General features: G+C 50.4%; 1 protein-coding gene across 2 annotated transcripts in view; it reads right to left on the reverse strand.

The window, feature by feature from the left end:
• SH3PXD2A (SH3 and PX domains 2A) overlaps positions 1–17,991 on the reverse strand; it is a 206,272-nt gene extending 188,281 nt beyond the window's left edge. For both annotated transcript variants that reach the window (XM_081158959.1, XM_081158958.1), the window contains exon 1: positions 17,700–17,991. In XM_081158959.1, coding sequence (XP_081015085.1) covers positions 17,700–17,771 — 72 coding nt within the window. In that variant the 5' untranslated portion in view covers positions 17,772–17,991. The remainder of the gene's footprint in view (positions 1–17,699) is intronic.
• Between the last annotated feature and the right edge of the window lie 6,854 nt (positions 17,992–24,845).

Consider the following 24,845-nt stretch of genomic DNA (forward strand, 5'->3'; position numbering starts at 1 on the left):
TTAGAGGACAGGTTTTGAAAATTCCTGCTGCTCAGGGTGACTTGCATGAGTCTGCCAACTTCCTAAGATTCACCTCGACTGATGTTATGGGCACGTGGGTGGGGAAGAGGTCACCCTTTAAGAATCTGGGAGCACATGGAGGAACTGTCTGCTCTGGAGGAGCTGGAGTCACCAAGCTGGCTTGGGTACCAGGGGGCTCTCTCCCAGCAACTCTGGGAACCAAAGGGTATCTGAGCCCTATGAGTAAATCACAAATGCCCCATGCAAAGTCTTGTCTGGGACTGCAGCTTCCGTGGGATTTCCTATTCCCTGACATGAGCTCCCATGGGCGGGAACAGCCAGGCAATCCCATGGCCCCACTGCCTCGGTCAACCAAGAATTTACAGTGATGAAATGTCTACCCTCTCTCTACTCCTTCCAGGAATCCAGACTGGAAATGCCTGTTCCTCTACTCATCTCCTTACTAGAGGTTAAATCACTTATCAGATAACATGGACAGATCTGCACTGCCCCATCCCCACACACCTGGACAGGTAACCTTTCCACAGCAACAAACAGAAGGGAGATTAACATTTGCTCTTGGGGGATTAAAATCAAGCATAAGGTTCCTTACCCAACTAAAACATTTACACTAGGCCCAGGGGATGAACTCAAGGACTTCTCCAGCTTCCTCCGAGCCCCTCCTCGATTCTACCCTGCCTTTCTTGCAGCCCCTTCTCCATCTTCACCCCACTCTGGGGTCACAACAACTTTTTCCTGGGAACAGGTCTTCCGGGCTCACCTACACCAGCCTCTTCACCCAGCCCAGCCTCACAGCCTTCCTGCTCCCGCACTTTCGCCGAGGCCTCCACTGGAGCTAGAAGTAATGTTTCTAGAGCAAGTGCCCTTTCTGCACGTGCAAAGCCGCAGGAGACCCCCACCGACCAGCTCACACTCCACATCGAGGAAGCAGGAGAGGACCGAAGTCAGGAAGCTGATCAAATCCCAGTTCTGCCACTTACTAGCTGTGCCACTGAGAGTGACCTAACCTTTCTGATTCCCAGTTTCCTTACCTATAAAGTGGGAGAAACACGACCTGCTGTGAGAGTGAAATGAGGTCTGGCACAGAAGAGACACGAGAAAAATTTACAAATAGTTATTGTAAGTATATATGAGCATCTATGAGACTGTTATACACTAAAATTTAAGTATCCTTGGACCCCTTAGCCTGACCATAAGGACTTCTCAAGGATAAAAGATGGTCTTTTCTGACAAACAATGATCATCTCACACACATACATACACACACACTCACACACTCACATCTCCAAACACACCACCCCCACACATAACATACCACACCCAAACACACATAGACACCCCCCCAAACACACATTCACAAACACCACACCCAAACACCTACTAACACACACGCATATACAACACCCCCCCAGATACACATGCACTCCACACACACACACACACACACACACACACACACTCCTCCTTTCTCCCTTGACTTTCCTAAAGATGTGTTGCCATCTATAAGGACACCCAGTCTCACCACAGTTTCAAACATTGTCACAAGAACTTTAAGGTTAATAATGTCCAACTCCCTGCCCAGTAGCCTGATTACAGCAGATACAACCAGCCAGATACAGACAGCAATTTTACGACAAACAACAGTGCCAAGGTCATATATGTCTCCTTGCTCTTGGCACAGCTGCCAGCAGCTTCCAGCCTCCAATTCCTCAGACATTTACCCTGCTCCTCCCAGCCGGACCTGTGATGATAAAGATCCTAGATTTCTGTTTATCTATAAGTCCCTTGTTTGTTTATCTCTTTCCTGGGGCAAGTCTATATACGGTCAGATTCCCACGTTTCCAGGGCCCAGCTTCTCTGGTCATGCTTGCATGGACTCCTCTGATGAGTCCCTAGAAGCTGCTGTACAAGTATTCTTCAGCCTCGTTGCCTCTGACTCATCCGGAAACTGTCCTCCTTACCTAAAGTGACCTGCATCAAACAAGGCTCTTTTCTGACTCCTCTATAACAAAAGCCCCAGAAATCTCCAGAAGGACGGCTAGCCTGGGGAACTGAGTTACAGACAGGTTTTCAGTCCCAGCTCCACCACCTGCTAGCAGCTGTTTGCTATCATGATTTGGGTTTGTCCCAAAGCAACCCTGAGACGAAGCTTGGGGTGCAGGCTGTTTATCAGGGAGCTGATTCCAGGAAGTCTAAGTAAGAGAGGAAGTATAGAAAGTCAGGCCAGGAAAGGGTAGAAGCTGGTAAAGGTGTCTGTCTTAACCGGCAGGTTACCTCTGTGGAGATCTGGGGCTCAGTCCTATTGGGGATCTATCTGCTGAGGTTCTGGCTGGAACTCGCCTCAGAATCCTCCTACTAGAGAGCAGGTGTCTGGGACACATCTCCTATCCCCCACTTTTTGAGGGTAACCCCCTGGGAGGACAATTCACCCCCACCTCTTCCCCTGACCTTCCCTAGGTGCACCTACTGGGGCAGACCAAGCTCCCATAGAACCACAGGGTTGGAGAAAACCCTCACACGGAGAGATGAGGTGGGGAGACGGGTGGGGGGAGCTTGCAGGGTGTCAGCGGGCTGGAAACCACTGGAAACCGCTGCAGGTGAACTCAGGTAAGCCCTGCTATGGGGCAGAGCATCAGTAATGCCCTCCACACTTAGGGAAGTCACGTCCTCTCCAAGCTTTTCCTCATTTGTGAAACAGGCAGGAGACCCTTGTCACTTCCTGGAGGGCCCCTCAGAGGCAGAGATAACATCTGGGAGGCCCTCTGCAAGCTGGGACACTGCCGATAACAGCAGAAGGTACAAACACCCAGAGGCTGCTCATCACAGAGTCATGAAAAAGAGTGTACCTCAAGGCTCCCAGCCAGAAAAGTCAGGCTGGAGCCCACTGACCATCCTCTGGGTTCCCTTGCCAAGCCTCACGGCTGTTTAAGCAACCACTATGGAGAGTGACTGCTGGATGCTTTACGCTGTCTCGAGTTCTCACAGTGACCTTGCATGCACGTCAAGGGCACAGGTAACTGAGGAAACTGCATTAGCTAGAAAATGTCACATCTAAATCCTTACACTCCCTTCCTCTAGAACATGCCACGAGCTCCATCCAAGATGCCTCTGTCTCAAACACCACAGGGTGAGAGGGCCTCTCAAGGGCTCTAAATAGACATCCCTCAGGCCCCAGAGGCTCTGGCTGACTCCACCTGCTATGCAGGCTCCTGTGACAACAGTAACACTAACTAGCACCAACTGTGCCTCAGGCATTGTTATACAGCTTATCTCATGGTTTATCTCATGGTTTATCTCACGTAATCTTCCCAGCAACCTTATGAGGAAGGTACTGTTCTTATCCCCCATTTTACAGAGACTAAATGATTTGCTCAAGGCCACACAAAGTCTTGGGTTCGATTCCCGGTCAAGGACACCTGGGTTGCAGGTTGGATCTGTGCCCCAGTCGGGACGTGTGTGGGAGGCAACAAATTGATGTGTCACTCTCACATCGATGTTTTTCTCTCTCCCCCCCTCCACTTCCGTTCCACTCTCTAAAAATCAATGGGAAAAAGATCCTTGGGTAAGAATTAGCAACAACAACAAAAAGGCCATACAGAAATAAATGGTAGAGCCGAAATGTGCATTTAGGCAATCTGCTTCCAGAGCCTCTGCTCTAAACTACTTTGCTACATTCCCCCTGTAGAGCGCAGGCTCCATTCTCTTCACTATCAGAAGGCCACATCCCCAAATGTTGGGAGTAGAACTACCACTGACCTCTTTCCTCCCACAAAAATTGACAAAGGCAGTGGGGGGGGGGGGGGGACACAGCATGCCCAGCCACCTGTCTTAAAGGGCCAGGCTCCTGGGGAGACAGGGCAAACACTCTGTCTTGAGTGAGGGTCTCTTTACTGGGGGCAGGAGGGGAGTGCCAACAGTGGCATCTGGCACTGTGGGCCAACACAATTAGGGTCAAGTGTTTTTTTAGATTGATGACTTTTTAGTCTGAATGCTCTAATGGGGGTTCCCAGTACAATCTTTCCAAATGGGGGGGGGCGGGAAATGCAAAGAAAAGTCAGAGATAACTAGAGTTTCCCAGACTCTGAAGCCAGGGAGAAGCCAACACAAGCTGGCCCACAGGGAGGTTGTGGAGATCATATGGAAGAACGCCTTGGGGCTCACATGTCAGCAGAGATAACTAGTTGACCCTCCAGGGGATCTGCCCACCAGCTCAAGGCAGTCCTGGCCACAGGCAGACACAGTCTTCTTTCCATTAATTACATCAGCAGAACCTCAGCCAAGGAGAACAGAAACCCAGCTCTCCTTTTTTGTGCCTCCATCCTGCTTTATAGCCAATTCTACCACCACCTTGGCCCCTTAAGTGGAGGTTCTGATCACAGGCTAGAAACAAAGCCAAGCAAATTAGCTCAGCCACACAGACCCAAAAGTCAGGTTAGGGGAAGAGTAATCCTGTCATCTCTCAAATATGCACCCGTGAATGATTCTTCAGGGGATGCTCTGCCTTATCTGGCAAGGGGAGCACACGCTATTGCATTCATTGAGCTCTCACCCTGTGCCTGGCACTGTCCCCACTTAATCTTCACCATCAACCTGGGAGATGCTTTTATTATCTCTGCCATAGAGATGAGAAAACTGAGGTGTGGAGAGCTTCCGCGCCTCCCCCAAGGTCATGAAACTCCTGAGTGGCAAAGCTAGGGTGCAAATCAGTCAGTCTGGCTTCATTGACTCCACTCTAGCTCCACTACGGCAGGTCTTAATCCTCAGGACATACTGTGGTATAGATAGCATTACCTGATTTTACCCAGAAGGAATCTAAAGCTCAGAGTTAAGCTGCCTATCCAAAGCCACCAGCTTAGTGGCAGAGCCAGAATGTCAAACTTTGGAGCCTGAGTTTGTCACCACCATGAGGACGTGCAGGGCAGAGGGGACAGTGCCAGTGGGTGGTCAACAGGCCAGTGCTATCTGGAAGAAGGGATGCCAGCTGACCAACAAGGCAGGCTCTGCGGGGCAAAGCCAAAGGGCCCCCAACATCCCATGCCATTAAACTCAAATGGGGCAGGACAAGCAAGTGCCAGGGGCTGCTGACAGGCTGGCAGCAGACAGAGACTATGTAGTCAACAGCTGCTGTTTATTTTGGGGTGCAGAAAGAGGGGAAAGACTGGTTAGGACCCACCTCATTCCAACAATAAACTGAACAAGGCAGGGTGGGAAGGGTACTCCCTCCCAACTAAAGCAACAGCTCCAGCCACCTGCTGGGCTCTGCTGAGAGTTGAATGGTCTAGGTGTCAGAAACATCTTGCCAGACACTCTAATCTGGCCCCTACCAACAAACACACTGTTCCCCACCCCACCCCACCCCCTCCCCAGCCCCATGTGCTGGACTTGTAAATGGCCTAGGAAGACAACCAACACAGCAAACCCACCCCCTGCGGTGTCAGGTTCCAGGAACAAATGGTTTTTCCTGCCGCAGGAACAAAGAAGGGCTGCTCCTGTCTGCCACCCGTGGCTTTGGTTCCCTGACTCTGGACATTTGTTAACTTCACACTTGTGGTGGTCACCCAACGACAAGGGTCCTGCGCATAGTGTCTACAGACAGCCAACCTGGGCTATGGCAAGGCTGGCTGGCAGGATTCCCTGGAAGGCCAGGAAGCAAGGTTTTCTGAAGGACTTTGGAGAGCCACTGCCTAGCTGTGAACCCTTCCTCTTAGCTTATGACTTTTGATAAATTAACTTCTCTGTGTCTCCATTTTGTCTTCAGTAAAGACCATAACAGTGCTTTTCCCATAGGGTTATCTTAAGGATTAAATGAATAAAGTGCTTAGAAGAATGGTTGGCACATAATTAGTTCTGTTATCATCATCATCATCATCATCACTACACCATCATTTAGCTGGAAGGTTCCTTCTCACTGTGAGCACTGGAAGACAGCTTTCCTGGATATTACACATGGAGTTTAGTCTCCCAGGCTAGCCCATTATGTGGTAGAGACATCTGGTCCTTGGTGCTAAAATTCCATCCACTCAATGGATGAGAAAGGTTTTGGTGGACTGGCCTGAGAATCTTAAGACCATTTATAATATTCTATATATAGGAATATATATTCTGCATTTCAAAAAGCAAATTTCCACAACAGTAAATTAAAAGCTGTGGTTCTGAAGAAGAAGAAGAAGAAGAAGAAGAAGAAGAAGAAGAAGAAGAAGAAGAAGAAGAAGAAGAAGGGGATAGGAGGAAGGGGCTTTAATAGAATAAAGCCTCATTCATGGATTTATTCCACTGACAGAGGGCCCAAGATCCAGACCGTCTGCTGATATGGGGGAAGGGGTGTTAAAGATGTGGTGTCTGCTGCCTCTGCAGAAGCTTACCATCCTCTGGCTCCCAGCAGGAGGAACTGCTTTCAGCACAGTGCCTTGCACACAGTAGGTACAAAACTAATGTTCACTTAGTGACATTCCCTAATATGTACACTGCTTTGGGGTCCTGGAGTTCCTGTTCATGAGGCTGCTGACAGAGGCTGCATTTCCCCAGAGAGTACCTCTTAGGGAGTCAGGGTCAGATTCCAAGCACAGTCCCCAGAAAAACCTCTCCAGCAGTGTCTCAGCTGGTTTCTACCTTCAGCAAGTCAAGAGGAGGCCTCGCTGCTGAGCAGATCACCCTGATCAGTGCTGGGAGAGATACAAGGCCCACCTTGACCCCTTTACCTGTCTGACCTCATTGCCCACAGCTTTCCTGTTGCTCACTCCACGAAGCCATAGCAACCTCCTTGCTTTTCCCTAAAAGGCCAGATATAATCCTACCTCAGGGCCTTAGCACTTGCTGTTCCCTCTCCCTCAATCACTTTGGCTCCAAATACCTGCATGCCTCATTCCCTCCTATCTTACTCAAAAGTCGCTATACAGTGGGCTGTCCCTAGCCACACTCTATCACATGGAATGGCTACTCCCACCACTACCAGTGTTCCCTCTCCCTCTCACCCTGCTTAGTTTCCTCTACAGCATTTATCACTCTCTAACACACTATAAATTTTACCTAGTTTATTTGTTTATTGTTTCCCTTCCCCTACTAGAATGTAAGCTCCAAAAGGACTGAGACTTTTATCTGCTCTGCCATGTTCCCAGTGCTTGGCACACAGTAAACATTCAAATGTTGAATGAATGAATGAATGAATATGAATAAGTATCAGATCAAGGTCCATCCCTCAAGGGGCTCTTCCATCAACCACGCACACTAAATACAGGCTTGCCAAAAGCTGACCAACCCAATGCCATTCTTTTTTTTTTAATTGATTTGAAAGAGAGAAATAGGAAGAGAGACAGAAACATTGATTTGTTGTTCCACCTATCCATGCGTTCATTGGTTGATGCTTGTATGTGCCCTGACTGGGAATTGAACCAAGATCTCCTGGATCATAGGTCGATGCTCAACCACTGAGCCACGCCAGCCAGGCTAGCCGCCATTTATTGAACAGCTGTCATGTGCCAAGCACTATGCAGAATAACAATAATATGGACTACATAGTATTATAGTTATTCCAATTTTACAGATTAGAAAACTGAGGCCCATGGAAATAAAGAAATTTGACCAAGTGAAACAAGCTAGTTAGAGGCTTCAGAGCCTGAGTGCATGTAGCAGAGGCCATCAGTGCCCAGCCCTCATCCTCTTTCCCTCAACTTCCAACTCCTGCCCCTGAGGCCCTTTCGGGGGCTTATCCAGTTGCCAGAGCCTAGTTTAGCCTGAGCAAGCAGCAGGCTGAAAATGCCCCTTAATTAAACTCCCCCGTTCCCAACCACAATGCCATGCTAGTTACTATCCCCAAGGACAGGATGTAGAGTCCCCAGCAGCCAGAGCGTCTGAAGGGCCAGGACTTCAAAAGTGGCTCTGGACAAGAATTCAAGGGGAATAAATATTAGAATCCCAAAATAGAGGCCAGACCTTGCCAGGGGTCCATTCTGGGTAGGAGAGGTTTGTTATCTTATCGCCACCACCAGCTCCAACCACATCACATGTTAGTGGGGGGGCTTGGATGGAAGGTCAGAGAAGGCAGATGAGCCAGGGTTTAATCCAGACCCTTGAAGTTTTATCTGGAAACCCACATGATGCACTCCCTAGCCCCTCAGCCTCTCGGGAAGCTCTTGGAGATAAAGCCATCTATATAGTCCCAGGTCCTCAGCCTCCCAAGGGAAGGCCCACTGCACACACTCCCTCAGGGCCCAGTCCCTTTCTTAAGCCCAGGGCAGTGCTCTCAGCACTCTGTATGTACCCCAGCAGAGCCACAAACCAGGGCTGAGACCCCAAGGGTGCCCTCAGCAGAGGAAGAAATACAGCCACAGAGACCAGAGTCTATGGAGTGCAGAGAGTAGAGAAGGTACAGCTAGTCTGACATGTGTGGATGCTTCCAGCTGGAGGCAGGGAAAAAAGAAAACTCACAACCTCAGCACGTGGTGGGGGGCAATCCATCAAAACTCCGGGGAGCACAGCAGAACCACCGTAGGCTTTGTTGCTGGAGAGATCTGGGTTCCAACTCTGTCACATTTACTGCTATGTTTCACCTCTGAGCCTCAGTTACCTTGTCTACAAAACAGGGACAATGGGGTAGGGTCGCTGTGGGGATCAGAGGAGACAGTGGATGAGAAACCTTAGCCCAGTGTCTGCACCTACAAGGGGCTTCCACTCACACCGTCTTTGACTCAGCTCCCCACCTTCCCTGCCCACCCAGGAGCTGCCACGTCCCACATCATGGGGAGAATTAGGCTGCTTTTCTCCAGTTGCCATGAGTGACGACTATAGTAAATAATGAATCCCGGCTTGAAACCGAAGTTCAGACATTGTTCTACTATAGACCTTAATTCTGTGTGAGAAGGATCCGTTTGCCAATCCACTGGGGCTTAGCACTCCAGAAAACCGTGGGCAGCCACCTCTGGAACCCCTGCCCTCACTGACAAGTGACTGTGACCCTTCCCGGTGCCGGGCAGGGTGCTGAGAGCTCAATGAGTCAATTCCAGCCCAGGGGGCAGAATTCAGGAAGAAGTTTCTCTGTCAGAGCCCCACTGCCAGCACCATGCCAAGCCAGCCAGGCCTCCCTCTCTGTTGTTACAAAGAAATTCTCCCACACAGGCAAGTCCCTTAAAATAGCCCTTTGGGTCTGGGCCATCAGGAAACGGAATAAAGCTGGGTCGGGATGGGGCCTACCATGAAAGAGTTTACAAAGCAGCCACTTCAAACAACTGGGACAATCCCTTCTCGCTCAGAACCCTTAGGTGGGCGAAAGCAGCAAGGCAGGCTTTCTCAACAAAGAACATTATTCCACAGAGAACCAACATGTGGGGCAGGCCGAAGCCCCCGCTGCCCCAGGGCAGATCTGGAGAGCAGACCAAGTGTATAGGCAGAGAGACTGTGAAACAGGCACAGGCTGGGGGGCAGGGGCCAAACACACCTGGCTTTGTACTTGAACAACGCACCCTAAACTTTCAGAACCTCAGTCTCCATATGAGTAAAATGGGATTAAAATGCATACCTTCAGGGCTGTGTTGAGATCAGAGATTATAAGTAAAAGGCCCGGCTGTCCTGGCACAAAATAGGAATGCAATATATCATAACTGTATGGTGATGGTGCTCAACGTAAGACAGGTTAAAGTCTCCTTTATTACCTTGAATGAGAATATTCCTGGAAAAAGGGAAACGGCAAAGGCTCTCTCCAGGGACCACACAGAGATGGGTAAAAGTACGGACCAGCCCACACCCACACAATCCCTTACCCCACCTGTTACATCCCACCTGGTCCGCTACCAGCATCGGGTAGTAGCACCCCACCTCTTACTCCTTGGAGTTGTAGTCAGATCTGATAAGAGTGATCGATTTCTGCCAGCTCTGAAATTCAGTCTGGGGATCCCAGAGGCAGGCTGGAGGGCCCCACACATTCCACTGCGTAATTTATGCTGCATTGACACACACAGAGGAAAGGATTCTGCCCCCACCTCACCATGCACCTCCATCCAGGCTTGGGGAGGGTGGCTTCCTCGGCAGCCAAAGGGAAATGAGAGTCAAGGGCCAGAGAAAGCAGTGGAGTGGAGGGGCAGAAAGCACAGCTGTTTCCCCTTTGCTAACTCAGCCACCTGGATGTCACTTCCTCCCCTCAGGTAACAGCAGGGAGAGAAGGGACTGGAAATAGTTCTGTCTCTTCCCATTCACAAAAATGATAGGCTTGGAAAGAAGCAAAGTGGAATTCCCACGGTGAAGCCACCTTCACTGCAGGCCTAAAGTGATCCTGAGTCAACCCAGGCTGCGAGGCTTCTCAGGAAGGGGGATCAGGAACAGCTTCTTTTGGTAAAGCAACCCCCAAATGATTAAGAAACCAAATTGAGGCCTGGCCAGGTGGCTCAGTTGGAGTGTTGTCCGCACACCAAATGGTTGTGAATTCTGTTCCCAATCAGGGCACATACCTAGGTTGTGGGTTTGATCCCCAGACAGGGTGCACACGGAAGGCAACCGATTGTTTCTGTTTCTCTCTCTCCCTCTTTCTTTCTCTCTTTCTCTTTCTCTCTCTCTCTCAAATCAATAAAAGCATCGACCTATGATCCTGGAGATGGAGGTTTGATTCCCGGTCAGGGCACATGCCCAGGTTGCAGGCTCGATCCCCAGTAGGGGGCGTGCAGGAGGCAGCCAATCAATGTTGACTCTCTCATCATTGATGTCTCTCTCTCTCTCTCTGTCTCTCTCTCTCTCTCTCCCTCTCCCTTCCTCTCTCTGAAATCAATAAAGATATTAAAAAAAAAAGAAACGTTAGCTATTTTGTTTCGTTGTTTTTTTAAGAGGGAGAGGAAGGGCGGGGAAGGGAGAGAGAGAAAAACAATTTGTTGTGCCACTTACTTATGCATTCATTGGTTGATTCTTGTATGAGCCCTGACTGGAGATCGAATCCGGAACCTTGGTGTATGGGGACAACACTCTAACCAACTGAGCTACTCGGCCAGGGCAACTGCTGTTATTTTTATCATTAAGTTTTCCCTAAAGAATCAGGCTTACTGGAATAGCTGAGAGCGTGGTGGGGTTAAATACATGACGAGGCGGTTGAAGCACTGTATTTAAAAGTAACACAAGTTCAGAGAGATGTTGAAGGAGAAGGCAACATTAGCGGGACCGTTTCAGGTAACACTGAGACTTCAAAGACATCCTGGGCCCCAGAAAGCTGTTTAGTATCAGCCCCCAGACCCTACAAGGATGGGGTTTCCTCTCTCTTGCCCTTGAGGTGCTGCAGCAGCTGGCTGTGTCTGGCGATGTGGATAGAAAGCACTCCATCCACTATGACATTCTATGGCTGCCTCGGGCCCTGCCAGCCGGGGCCCTCCACTGGTGAGGCCCCAAGAAGGTGCCTCACTCCTCCTCGCATGCCCACCCTCCCTCCGCAAGACCTCCTCCGGGGTGCAATCAACTTTTATGAGGCAGCCTGATCCCTGAGGGTAAGAACTATAAACAGAGAGGGCCTGGGCTCTGGCCTGCCAAGTAGAGTCCCCAACACAGAACTAGAGAAAGGTTCCAGCGCTTGCCTAGCTCTGTTCCAGCCACGGCTGCAGGAACAACCCTAGGGCCAGCTCTGGACCCCACCAGGAGGACCCCATCGTGACCATCAGCTCTGCTTCCCCACAATCCTTGGGAGAAAGGGAAGATTCAGGGGTGTCTACACAGTAAACTCGACTCCCTCGGCTCGTGTGAGGCTCTCAGAAGCTGGCGTGGCCTTTCCCTTCACCCTTCTCCCCCACGTGGGTTCTGCCCATATTTTCCTGTGTTCTGCCTCCAGCACCTTTGCTTTTCCCTTTCTTGAAATACCCTTCCCCTCTTTTTCTCTCCTAAACCCTACTCTTCGCCATTCACATCCTAATTACTCCTCAAGGCCCATCATGAAGCCGGCCTGCTCTAGTCAATCTTCCCTGAAACTCTAGTTCAGAGTCCCCCCCCTTCCAAACTTAATTATTACGGCAAATACCTACGTTGGGCTCAATACGTGCCAGGTACTGTTCTAAACTCACGTTTATTAATTCATTTAATATTCACCACAACCCTATGAGAGAGGTGCTATTTCACCCTAAATTTTTTGGTTTTTTACAGATAAGGAAACTGAGGCAAAGAGATGTAAGTTACGTCCACTGGTCCCATGGCAGTAAATGGTGGAGACAGGATTCCAGCCCAGGGACGCCAGAGCCCAGGTGCTCTCCGACAACACAGATTTCCAGATGCACAGGTCCTCTCAGGCGGTGCTGCCTGGACTCCTCGGTTATTTCCATGCCCCTCTCTCCCTGACCCAGCCCTAACTGGGAAGAAAGCGACAAGTTCACAGACATGGGTGTCAGAGACCAGAGTGAGGATCCCAGCTTTGCCACTGAATTATTCTGAGTGAGAGTCACATGAACTATGGGTCTCAATTTCCGCATCAGTAGAGTGGGGATAGAAACCCCTACGTACCTCTCGTGGTTGTTACGCAGTTCCAATAAGACCCCCTCTAAAAGGTGACGTCAGCACTGCCTGGCACGTAGTAGGTACGTATATGTTAGTTCTTGCCCTTCTGTCCTCACTGGTCTCTGCTCAGCTCCTTTGCTGATGTGGTAACTTGCCTGGAGATTACTTGGGGGCATGAGAGGGGCCTTCTGGTGGCTCACGCTCCCACCCTCCTGTCCTCCTGTCCAGACCCCTGACCTCTCCATTCACCTGCCTTTAGGACTTACTCCACTACAGGCAGTAGCTGCGAGAAATCACACGTAGCTCTGGGAATCTACCTCCTGAAACCCTAGTCACCCTACTGGATGCTTCCATTATTTTTGGCAATTGCCATAGCAGAGTAAACCTCTGGCCCTGGCTCAGAACCTATTTCCAAAGCCAGAATCTCCACCTCATTTCCCACACACACCCCTTGCCCTTCCTGTTCCTGGATCCCTGTCCTAATCCATTATCCCTTTCCTGGATTCTCAGAACTCAAGAAGAGTAAGTGTAACTACTGTATGTATAATGCTATTAGTTGTTTTAATTTGTTTAATCAAGAGGCAAAAGAGGAACAAAGTTGCCTGTTAGACTTTTTCTAGCCAAGAAATAGCCTCGTCAGTGACTCAGGCTGAGGAAATTAGAAGGCAATTTCCAAGGGACTGCTGTGCAAACCCAAAGTCAGAAGTCCTAACAACACTCCTCTAATTCAAGCCTCCGCTGGCCATTAACTCACACTGGACCCGGAATATCTCTTTGGAAAATGCAGCAGCTGGCACTTATATTTCTGGAGCTGGATCCAATCTCCTATGACATCAAATACGTTTATTTTTCCCTTCCCTTCCCATTTGCCTTCTACCACACACAGTGACTTCCAATCCTGATTTGCCCCCCCAAAACCCTCATTCAGCTCTAAAAAGGGCGATGATAAATGGCTGGTTGTGCTCCCCGTTCCAACGGCCGTGAAGGATGTGGTTGGTTGTTCCATAAGCAGGGAGCCTTGTCAGACCTGTGAATCACCCCTAGATCATTTCCCTCCTTGGAGAAGAAGAAACGGTTCTCGTGTGTGTGACAGAGAGAGAGAAAGCAGGCAAGAGTGTTAACCCATGGGTGGTGCTGACCTTGGAGCTAGGATCCTATCTGACCTTGCCCTTCCCTGGAGCACCCCTCTACCCCCTTCCCAACTGTTCCTTCCCTATTCCTTCCCAACTTACCAGGAAGCCATCCCTAGATCAGCTCCAGGAAGCCATCCAGGTCTGAACAGCTGCTCCTTGCTTATGTGTTTCTCTTGCATGTTGGGTGTTTTCCATGGGGCATGTAGCCCAATTTCCCATCAGACTATGAACAGCTGGGCCTTCTTTTTTGCCTCAGTCTTTCCTTTTCTCTCAGCTTCACCTATCAGGTCCTAAATGTACTTCAGTGTTTTGGTGACCAGGAACACCAGCTGGAAACTAGTGTGTGTTGAGTGCTCACAATGGGGGCCAGGTACTGAGTGGAAGCTTTACCCCAAATTATCTCAGGTCAATTTCCCCAAAGCTCTGTGAGGTTACAGGCGAGGAAACTGAAGCCCAGAGTGGCTGGCCCCAGGTTGTACAGCCAGGAAGAGCCAGAGGCAGGATTCCAACCATGCTCTGCCCAATATCACTCATTCCCTAATGGAACTGGCCCTGAGTAGACCCTTTCCATGCCGCAGTGGCACATCCTTCCTCCAGTGGGGCTGGAACCACAGTCGAACGGCTGAGAAATGAACAGGTCTGGGGTAAATTCCTAAAAATGTAGCTCCTAGAACCAAGACTAAAACCTGTAATGATTTAAACACACGGGAGAATATATTATTTCTACAGTCAATCCTTCATGGTAGTAGAGCTTCTCTCTACCACCATGAGACCTGACATACATCTACACATACATGTGAGTGCAAAGAATTCTGTGGACCTGGACCCATATCCTTGTGGAAAACTTGCAAATGAAGACATCTGCAGTTTGCACCCAGCACCATCAGGATCGTTTTAAACACAAGTGGTCTGGGGCCAGAGCCAGTTTACCTAAGGTCTCCCCAGTGGCAGCTCATATAAGCTAAGAGAAAAGCCCAACTCCATGCCAAGGAGCCAGGCCTAAGCAACAGCCGCCCACCCTCCCCAAACCCCACCCCGAGCAGGGGCTTGGCAGAGAGGAAGGAAGCCAGGGACTGACAGCATTATCCAAATGATGGAGGCCACATGCCCGCCTTTCATAAACAGACCAAAAGCACAAGACCCTCGGTGTCCAAGCAGCTCCCCTCATCATGGGGAAGAGCGCGCCCTTTGCTGGATGTCCTGAGAGAACCTTTGCATTGTGTTCCCAGCACTGGAGCCAGCAGAGCCCCTCCTACATGGGCCCCAGGCCTCTCATCAGCTCCCTCCAGCTAATGTGCACATCCCATAAAACTCTGCTCTGCAATTTGCCAAAGCACAAACTCAGAACTCACCATCAGTGGAGGAGAGATGGAAGAAGGCATGCTTCTCCAGTGCAGAGGCTTCCAGAACATATGTGACTTGGGCACAGTGTGTCCTGCCAGCTACCCACACCAGACTGTCTTACCCAGAACACTTTACCTTCTGGTGTGTGGTGTCCACAGTGCAAGGGCCAAGAAAGAAGGAAATCCTAAGCTTCAGAGGCACGGCCCCCCCAACTTGCTCGTTCTGCTGTTGTGAACCCCACCAACACTTTCTATTACTGGGCACCCTCTCCTTAAACACTATGCATGTATGCCCCAAATGTGTTAGGAACCTCTTGCTACCACCAGATATTTGTCTTCCTGGTCAACCCCAACTAGGTGTAGGATACTTCAATGAACAAAATCTACACCATAGGCAAAAGGCCAGTTAGACCCAGGTGCTGTGACTAGCTGGGTTGCAAGTGACTTGACCCCATCTGGTTCTCAGTTTCCTCATCTGTAAAATGATGGGGTTGAGCCTGATGAGTCCTGGGGTCCCTGCCAGCTCCACAATTTCATACATGTAACACTTTCTCCTTTAACTGTTTCCACAACGTTAGTTCATGGCTCTGTGTGACCCCATCTGTTCAGTGACATCATCCCCTGCCCCAAACATGTCGATTTTTACATAGGAAGCAGAGATGTCCTGGGAAACATTCTGTCTGTAAAAAGGGAGGAAATGATCATTTCAAGGGATTTGGACAAGACTTCTTTTGTATTTTTCACATAAAACAAGTTATTATCAATCTTAAAACCCAAAATCTTTCTTCCTTTTTGCCAGACCATTAATAGCTGCTTTTGAAAAGTGCTTTCTTAGTCAGAATCTCACCAAAAATAAGCTACCATTTAATGACTGCTTGTTATGCGCCAGGAACTGGACTAAGTGCTTTGCATGGATGATCTCATTGAATTCTCCCAACAACCCTATGAAGTAGGTACTATTATTATCCTCCCTTTAAAAATGAGGAAACTGAGGCTTATGTAAGTTAAGTAACTTGCCCAACGTCACTCAGAGCCCCAGCACTTAACCACCTCTTAGCACTCTGCAGTGGGCCCTGGTGGCCTTACCAGCACTCCAGGCCTGTGGCCAATATGCCCTACGTCTGTCATCTTGGACATCATTTGTCAGATTGGTAAGATTTGATGTTTCACCTAAAATCCAGAGCTGGAAAAGCACCTGCCTGGGTCTCAGAGTAGAGAGTGCCATCTGTTGAAAGCAGTACCAACCTTCACTGGGGACTAGAAAAAAAAAAATACCTAAAACTTAGCCTGCAACATTTGAGAAAAAAAAAAGTTAGGGAGGCTGATGATAATAAACTAATAAGCCCTGGGATGTGCAAAGGGACATCTGTCCCCGGAACAGGATGACCACCTGGTGACCCAAGTCCTCCCAAAAAAAGCTTCCTTAAAAAGCAGGGAAGTTGCTTGCTGAGGCTAATAAAGCAAAAGGAACAACTCTATGACCATGTCAAGGCATGTTCCCCATGGGCACCCACCTCTCCAGCTAGTCAGGAACCAGCCCCCATGGTTTCCCTCTTCCCCAGCCTGAGCCCAGCGGAATTTGTTCCTCCTATAAGAAACCTAAAGTTCAGAGCTATTTGTGATAAAGGCAGAAACTCCCCTGAGGCTGATATTAGCATAAACCCCAGTTCCCTTACAACAGGGAAATAAAAGGCATTTCAGAGATCAATGTGCAGTCTAGGGCAGCAACCAACAGCCTGTTTTAATTGTTAAAATTAATGCTTTGAGCAGTTTAAATGCTCCTTTAAGTGCCTAATTTGAAAATAAGATGCAGTCCTTCTGGTTGGGATGCCCGGCTGTCCGTCCCTCGCGCCTCAAGCGCAGGAGCCCAGCCTGCTCAGTCGGGCGTCCCCGGGCGTCAAGGGCACCGAGCGTTCTTCCTAAGGTGTGAAGGATGGGAAGGCGGGGCTGGGGATGAAAGGCGGCCCTGCCACCCCGCCTCCGGAGCTCGGCTCCGTCACCCTTCGCCCTTTCTCGTTAAGTTTGGGGAGGAGGGGGGAGGGGCAGCCGTTCCTCGGAAACCACAGCAAACATTTGCCTCCTCGTGTCTGGAGATGCAGCATCACTTGAGAGGAAATGAACCCGGTTAAGGGTCACGTCCAGAGGAGGGATAAAAGGAAAAGCCACAATTCTCTCCATACCGACAGGCACGACGACTTTAAGAAGGAAATCGAAGCTCGGGGCGGGGGGTGGAGGTGGGAAGGGGGGGCGCGGCTTCCCTCCGCCCCCATCCATGCCCAGGCCCGGGAGGCCGAGCGCAGAGCGAGTGCGCGAGGCGAGCGCGGGGCTCCCTTCCCCGCGGCCAGCCTCGGGGAGCGCCCTGGTCTGCGTGAGCCCGAGCGCCCCGGCCCCCGCGAGGGCCGGGAAGAGGCTCCCTCCCAAGGGAGCTGCTCAGCGAGGGTTGGACGGTGTCCCCCGCCACCCACGGGCGCTCAGGCGGACAGAGGGCTTCGCCGCTGTTAACAGACAAGGGCGCCCCTCTGCGATTCCAACGCCAGACCCTGAAAACGCGGGGCCGGGGGAGGCAGGGAGCGGAGGCAGGCTGGGAAGGGCTTCCCTGGAGGTCACAGCCCTGCAGAGGGAGCCCGAGGCCAGGGCTGCCCCGTGGGCACTTAGCTCCGGGGCTTAAGAGGAGGGAGAGGCGAGGGACCACCCGGGGGTGTCCCTGACCAGCCCCCCCCCCGCAGAGTCCTTCGGGGCAGTAGGCAGTACTCACATAGTGCTTGGAGGGGTTCCTCCGCTTCTCCACGTCCACCACGGTGGCATCTTGCACGCAGTAGGCGAGCATCTTCCCCCACAAAGCGAGTGGCGCCCCCCGGCGGCGTCACCTTCTCATCCCGGCCGGGCTCCGGCTCCTCCTCCTGCTTCCCGGGTCCCCGGGGCCACCCGCCACTCCGGCCCTGCCCGCCGCTGCCCGGCTCCGGGCGCCTCCAGGTACGGCACCGGGGCGGGGACGGTCGCGCCGGGCTCGCGGGCCGCGTGCGCCCCGGGCGGCTCCCCTCGGGCCTGCCGCGCTCCCCTCCCTCCCGCGCCGCCGCCGCGCTCCGGTCGCCCGCCCGCTCTCTCCGCCGCCCGGTGGGTCCGGCGGGAACTGGCAGAGCAGAGGAGGGGCGGGGGTGTGTCCCGCGGCCAGGGGACGGGGCGGGGACGCGGGAGCCTGCTGTCAGCGCCCTGGGGAGGGGCGGGCGGCGCCCCTTCGCCGCGCTCGGGCTCCGGGGGGCTCGGCGCCGTTGGAGGCTGTGGGCGCAGGAGGCGGAGGCAGGGCCGGGCGGGCGAGGAAGGGAGGGGAGGGGAGAGAGGAGAGGGGAAGCGCGCGGGGAGGGGCCCCAGCCCGGGGGAGGGGCTCGGGGCGGCGGGGAGGGGGCTGCAGCCCCGCCGGAGAGGCCGGGGCGGGCCGGCGCGCCCCCAGCGCCCGAGGGAGCAGCCGGCGGCCTGGCGCACCCCTGGCTGCTTCGCGGGGCCCAGAAACTCTGTGTGGCTTCCGAGGGAGGGGGGGCGGGGGGCGGGGGGCGTGAAACCAGCGTGTGTGTGTCGCCGTCGTGTCCCCCCCCCCCCCCGCTCTCTGTCTTGGAGAGGATTTGTGTCTTTTTGTCCCCACCTTTACTTGCCCCTCTCACTCCTACCCCCCAGATCTCTTTCATGAAAAGTAGTTTATTACCCTGCGGTTGCTGCCCAGCCCCCCCCCCCCCAGGAAGAGGCAGGAATGGGGAAGGGGCCAGCATTAAATCCTTCAAGCCTGAGCCTCTTTTCTTAAACCACCTGGCCCCCTGCGGGTCACAAAGGATGAATTCTCCCCGGAAATGTGATCGACCTGGGCCTCTGTAAGTAACCTGTGACATTTACCGGGGAGGTTGCAGGACTCTGTGTAACACCACTGCCTTAAGCCCAGGGCTCCCCTGGGACACTCCTCCCGGCGGGGGAGGAGGGAAGGGCGCACACAATGGTGGGAAAATTCCCTGGGTTGGGGACCAACTCATCATTGGCCCCAGGCTCTGGCTTTCTCACCACCTCTCCCTCTTGCATGGAAAACTGACTTTCCAAGCCACTTGTCTGCCCTGGACCTAGAGCACAATTACTGTTTAATTCAATTTACGCCCCCCCCCCCCAGGTACTTCAACATTTTTTCCCATTCTAGTTTCAAATATATTTAAAGAGGTAGTGTTTTCACAGTGAATTGTATTGCTTCAGAATCACGATAAAGCTTTGTGACCACGGACCAAGGTGAAACATCTGAAATGGGGGTGAAGAGTTTGATGGCCTTGTTGTAGTAATATTTTCTTCTCTGCACTGTCAGAACCCGTGTACCAATCTAAGGCTTTATTCACACATTTGCCTGGTACAGAGTACCCCACTATTCCCCCAACCTTCTTGGGGAAGGATGCTAGAACACCAAGCGATGCCACTATCTAAATACTTGACCTTGAGTAAATATTTAGTCTCCTTAACGTTCTCATTTGTAAAATGTGGGTGCTGAACTAGATGGTCTTTAAGATTCCTTCCTACGTACACTCCAGGCTCTCAGCAGTAGTTACTATTCTGGAGGCGTTTTGAGTTCTTTGTTTTTCCTAGTTAGTGTGTATAAATTTTGATATTTTAAAAAATAAGTATTCTTTAAATTTCTTCTCTAAAATTCTAGAATTTTAGGATTGATTGAGCACCTATGCTACCCTCATTTACAAGGCAGTTATGGACAGAAGAGAGTGAGAGAGTTCAATTAATGTTTATGGAACTGAAAACTGAATCCCACTGACAGATGCTTGTCCCTTCCCTCAAAAAGGAGAGAGTCCAATTGAGAAACCATTGGGGACACCATTATGACTCTATCTAATAAAATGTACATTAGGACTCAAGGAAATGGAAGCCTGAAGTAATCAAGGAGAGCTTCACGGAGGAGGCAGTCCCTATGCTGGACCCTGGAGGATGGGCAGAGTTTGGAGCACCGGGAATACTCTGCCTCCTCTGAACTCTTCCGGGCCGGCAGCATGTGCCCTGAGCCGCTTGGACGTGTGTATATTTGTCTATAACACACATCATTTCCTCTGAAAGCACCTTGTGCAGAAGGACTGGCTTTAAGTTATCTTATACTCCCCCATAGCCAAGCCCACTAACTTATACACAGTAGTGTATAATAATAATAGTGTATCATAATCTGTGGAATGAATGATCCATCAGTGGAAGAAGAAAAGGTGGAGTGAGGAGACGCGACATGTAACCTGAAGCCTGAACCAGCTGGTGACAGGCAGAGGGCCAGGAGGACAGTGTCCACCTGGGGGAAGGGTCAGGGAGGGGGGAGGGGCACAAAGAAGGATGTAAGGAGGATGGGCGTGGGGATTCCAGACTGTGAGGGATCTTGACACTAGGTCTTGACACTTCTCTATCAGAGAAGATGATAGAAAACCACTGTAGATGCTGGAGCGGGGGTCCTGGGAGAAGGTGACCTGGCAGCGATGCTCAGTGATGGAGAAGGCCAGGCATCACACCCCAGCCTGCTGGCCGGTGCGGGGTAGGCCCAGGATAGGCCTTCAGCACTGAGCTCCCCTCAAGGGAAGGACCTCTGATGGTGCATCAAGACAGCCTGTGGGTTCACCGTAAAGGGATTCACAGTGACACTCAGGGGCTCGTCCTCTGTGGACCACAAAGCATCCTGAGAATGCTGATTAAGCCTGAGAAGCTCCTGAAGAGGGGGGTTCGTGTTCATCTGTTGGAGGGAAAGGAGGAGGGGGCTTGGCTTGCCCTGGGTCCCCTTGTGAGTCAGAGTAGCCAGCTCACCTCAGAGGCACCAGTGGCTTCCCACTCACCCTCCTGCTTCTGATCAGGACCTGAACATGACCTTAAGCGCAAGAGATCTGGAGGAGAGAGGAGGTTCCCTGCTCCCCTGCTGTCCTAGTGACTTTGCTCAGCTACAAGGTGATGCATGGCCTTCTTCCAGCCTAAGAAACTCCAGACAACCTGACATCTCCTAAATTTAGGGTCTTTTTTTTTTTTTAAAAAAAATATATCTTTATTGACTTCAGAGAGAGGAAAGGAGAGGGAGAGAGAGATAGAAACATCAATGATGAGAGAGTCATTGATTGGCTGCCTCCTGCATGCCCCCGACTGGGGATTGAGCCCGCAACCCAGGCGTGTGCCCTGACCTGGAACCAAACCATGATCTCCTGGATCCTAGGTCGATACTCAATAGCTGAGACATGCCTGTCCGGGCCTAAATTCAGGATCTTGAAGCACAAATGGAGTGCTTCCAACTCCCCCCAAGCTCCCAAATTCCTCAATCGAAGGGAGCAGCTAAATGCCAGTCCTTACCCTAACCCATGGTGCCAAGGTCTCTGGGGACTAAATGGGCAGAAGTTATTTATACCTGTGGGAAGAAATCTCTTTTCTCTCCTGGGACCGTATGCCCAAGAGGCTTTAAGTATAAAATGGTACAGGCTCTCCTTCTTCCTGGGTACATTTCGACCTCTTTTTTCCCCAACAGTGCCTTAGGCATTCCTTGCTGTTCTGCACACATATACTGAGTGCCTGCCCCACATGTGCCTGGCACTCCCCAGAAATGATTGAGACCAGCTGAAGGCTCCTTGGAGACCAGACTTTGTTTCGTTCATTCAATACCCCAGCACGCCTGGCACATAGTAGGTACACTGGGTGGTCCGTGTTGAAAACATCTGCTCAAGGAGATAGTCATGCTGGAGAGGACTCGGTAGACCCCTATTTTGCCACCCCCATCTATGAACTGAGGATGACTCCAATTTAAGGACCTTGTGTGAACTCAGGTGACAAAATATAATCATAAAAATACACACACAAATGGATAAAAGGAAAGAGGGCCCAAAATAAAGATGCATAAAGACTGATACATGAAAATCTAATTTTTTCAAAAACATAATTGTAGGATGCTTAAAACCTAAGAATTTCCCAACTGGAAGGGACCAGAGAGGTTATTTATTCCCTAATTTTACAGAGAAGCAAACTGAGGCCAAGAGAAACTAAGAAAGTTGCCTGATGCCACACAGTGAGGGGATCTCAGACCGGCCATCCTTCTGCACCAGTGCTTATGAACCTATTCACAGGCAAGAAGAGTTCACTAGAGAGCATGCTTTGTGCACTTACCAACGCATGCACATCCAGAACATTGCTCTCCCTTGAACTCAGGGTCCCTTGTTCCAATCCTCCATTCACACAAGCATCACACCCTCCCTAGATCTCCATCCAGGTAGACTGATCCTCGAGGGCAGGGACCTTGTATGTCTCCAGGGAGGTCTGCGCACGTGCAAATCCTATCTGTTCCTCATATGCAGAGCCCACCCGCCCCCTCTCCCATGTAGTTTTCATGACCGCCCCAAAGATACACAGGAAAGCACTGAAAACAGTTAATGCTTAACAAAGGCACAGTATAATTCTCTCTTCCTCCTCAGAAAGTTTATGGCAATTGCTAATCGTTCATTTGGTTACAACTGTGCTTTGCCTTATGACAGCCGCTACTATATTGAACTTTTGTTTACATCTTTTATTGTTCTTTACCTTTGCTATGCTTGGGTTGTGCCTTCTAAACCAGTAAGGAGCCAATGAGGGTCTTGAGGAGAATGAACTTGGACTCTGGCACCACCCTTTCCCTCCTCACCCCCACCACCCAGCACCCTGGCCACCTGCCACACACACCCCCTTTAGCACACCCATCACAGGGCTTTATATATAAAAAAGACTCAATAAATGATTGCCTTTTTTTTCTCCAAGCAGCACACTTTAAAAAAAAAAAAAAAATTGTGTTTTTTTTTTTTTTTATATTATTGATTTAGAGAGAGAGGAAGGGAGAGAGAGAGAGAGAGAAACATTGATCAGCTGCCTCCTGCATACACTCTGACTGGGGATCAAGCCCACAACCTGGGCATGTGTCCTGAACAGGAATCCAACCGGTGACCTTTCAGTGCACAGGACGACACTCAACCAACTGAGACACACCAGCCAGGGCTGGTTGTCTTTTTTAAAGTTCTGGGATAGCAACAGACATTTGTAGACGCTGATAATGAAAGTGACATCTAACAAGATTTGAACTGAGTTTTGGAGGACTTACCCAGCCTGGGTTCTAGTCCTGTTCGACAACAACCGAGCCTTGTGACCTTGAAGTCACTTCCCATATCTGGGTCCTCTGGTGATATTTTTGGTCCCTTCCATGCCCCAGCATGGTGGATAACTATTATGTAAAGTAAGGTCTGTCTGGACTATTACCCAGAGATGTGCAAATTGCAATGAAATTTGGGGCCCCCTCCTGGCCAAAGTGGTTTTAGCATCTTTAACTCCAGCAGCTGGCCCAGGCGCTATCCTTTTCAGTCCCTGGCTGACCTCTGGCAGAGACAAGCAGGAGGGCCCGGCACAGATAATCTGCCAATCTACAGACTATCAGCAGTCCAGGGAGCTCATGCTTCTCTCTTCTCCTTCCTTCCTCCCTCTCTTTCTCTCTCTGTCTTTCAAATCAGCCCTAATAGACATATGTATGGGGGGTGTCTTGAGGATGGTCCCTCCTGGATTTCGAATAGACAGAGAGGCCAACTTTCATTCTCTCCAGAGAGAAGTAAATTGCTGGCCAGACTTCTCTACTAGTTCAGGATGAGGCTCCAGAACTGCCCTGCCTGCTGAGCCCCACTGTTCACTAATTGCAGCCATAATAATAACCCCCTTCCCCCACTTGCCAAACCACCTGGTGGTAGAAGCCACCTCTCTCTGACTCCCAAAATGGTAATTTCATCAGCAAAATCTCAACAGGTTTCTTTACACGGTGCCATTGAGTCTCAGTTTCCAGTGTTAGCCTTGACTCTGGTGAGGGTCATTATGCAACAGATTTTTTTTTTTTTTTTTATAGAACCACTTGAAGTTTCAGTCTTAGCAAATGACTATGCCCTGGAATACCAGAGGAAAATCTGGTAACATGCATGACCAAGGAGGCCAAGGACACAATTATATTTACAGAGAAAAAACATTATTACATAACTCTAGCCTGCATCCCTAACACTGACCAGACACATCTGATCTCCAAACTGGTGCACTGTGTTTCAAGACCTTATGGGATGAGAGTGAGAATGGTTTCACACCATCTCTCTCAACTACTGAACACACCTTCAAGTGTATTCCTGCCTGGTAGGGGTTTACCAGCATCATCTTACTATAAAAGATCAGTCTGCATAGTTCCATTGTAACCAAAAGCCACCCTAGATTTTCTTTTTCAAAATCCCCTAGATTTTCCAGAAGCCAGCAAATCCTGAGTTGGCCACTGAATGACAAAAAGCACAGGGAAAAAAAAAAATCCCTTGGGGAATTCAAATTCAGTTCCTTTAAATAACCTGAAGCCACAAACCAAAATATGAGTCTGGTTTTAGCTTGAGCCCCCCCCCTTTTTTTTTTCAGTTCTCTATTCAAAAATGTCATAGAAATTACTGTTCTTTGTTCTGTTTAAATTCATACGGCTATTTCAGGTGATAGATTCAAGCCTCTTAAAGTCAAGTCTGGCTCCAGCTCACATCCTGCCCTCTCTGTCTCAAGCAGAAAATATGGCCACAGCTGGTTCATTTTCTACCCGATAGGCTAGAGAAGGCAGGGGAAGCCTCAGTAGGATGGGTTTTCCCATCTAGGTGAATCTGGCTGGGATTTGGACTGTCATAAGGAATGTATTGCCCTAGGCAAATTACTATGATCACTTTCACGGATCTTACCACCTCATGTATGAATAACACGTCTTAGTCGAGATGCTTTGGTTTACACGTACTAGAAATTGAGCCGAGCCAGCTAAAAAAGGAGAGTGGGCTTTATCTCCAGTATACAGTGCTGTCCCACCATCCTCAGACGTCTGGGCCTCTTGGAGTAGAACCAGGGAGTA

This window comes from Miniopterus schreibersii (genome assembly GCF_964146895.1).
Source record: "Miniopterus schreibersii genome assembly, chromosome: 14".
In the NCBI taxonomy this organism is placed as follows: Eukaryota; Metazoa; Chordata; class Mammalia; order Chiroptera; family Miniopteridae; genus Miniopterus; species Miniopterus schreibersii.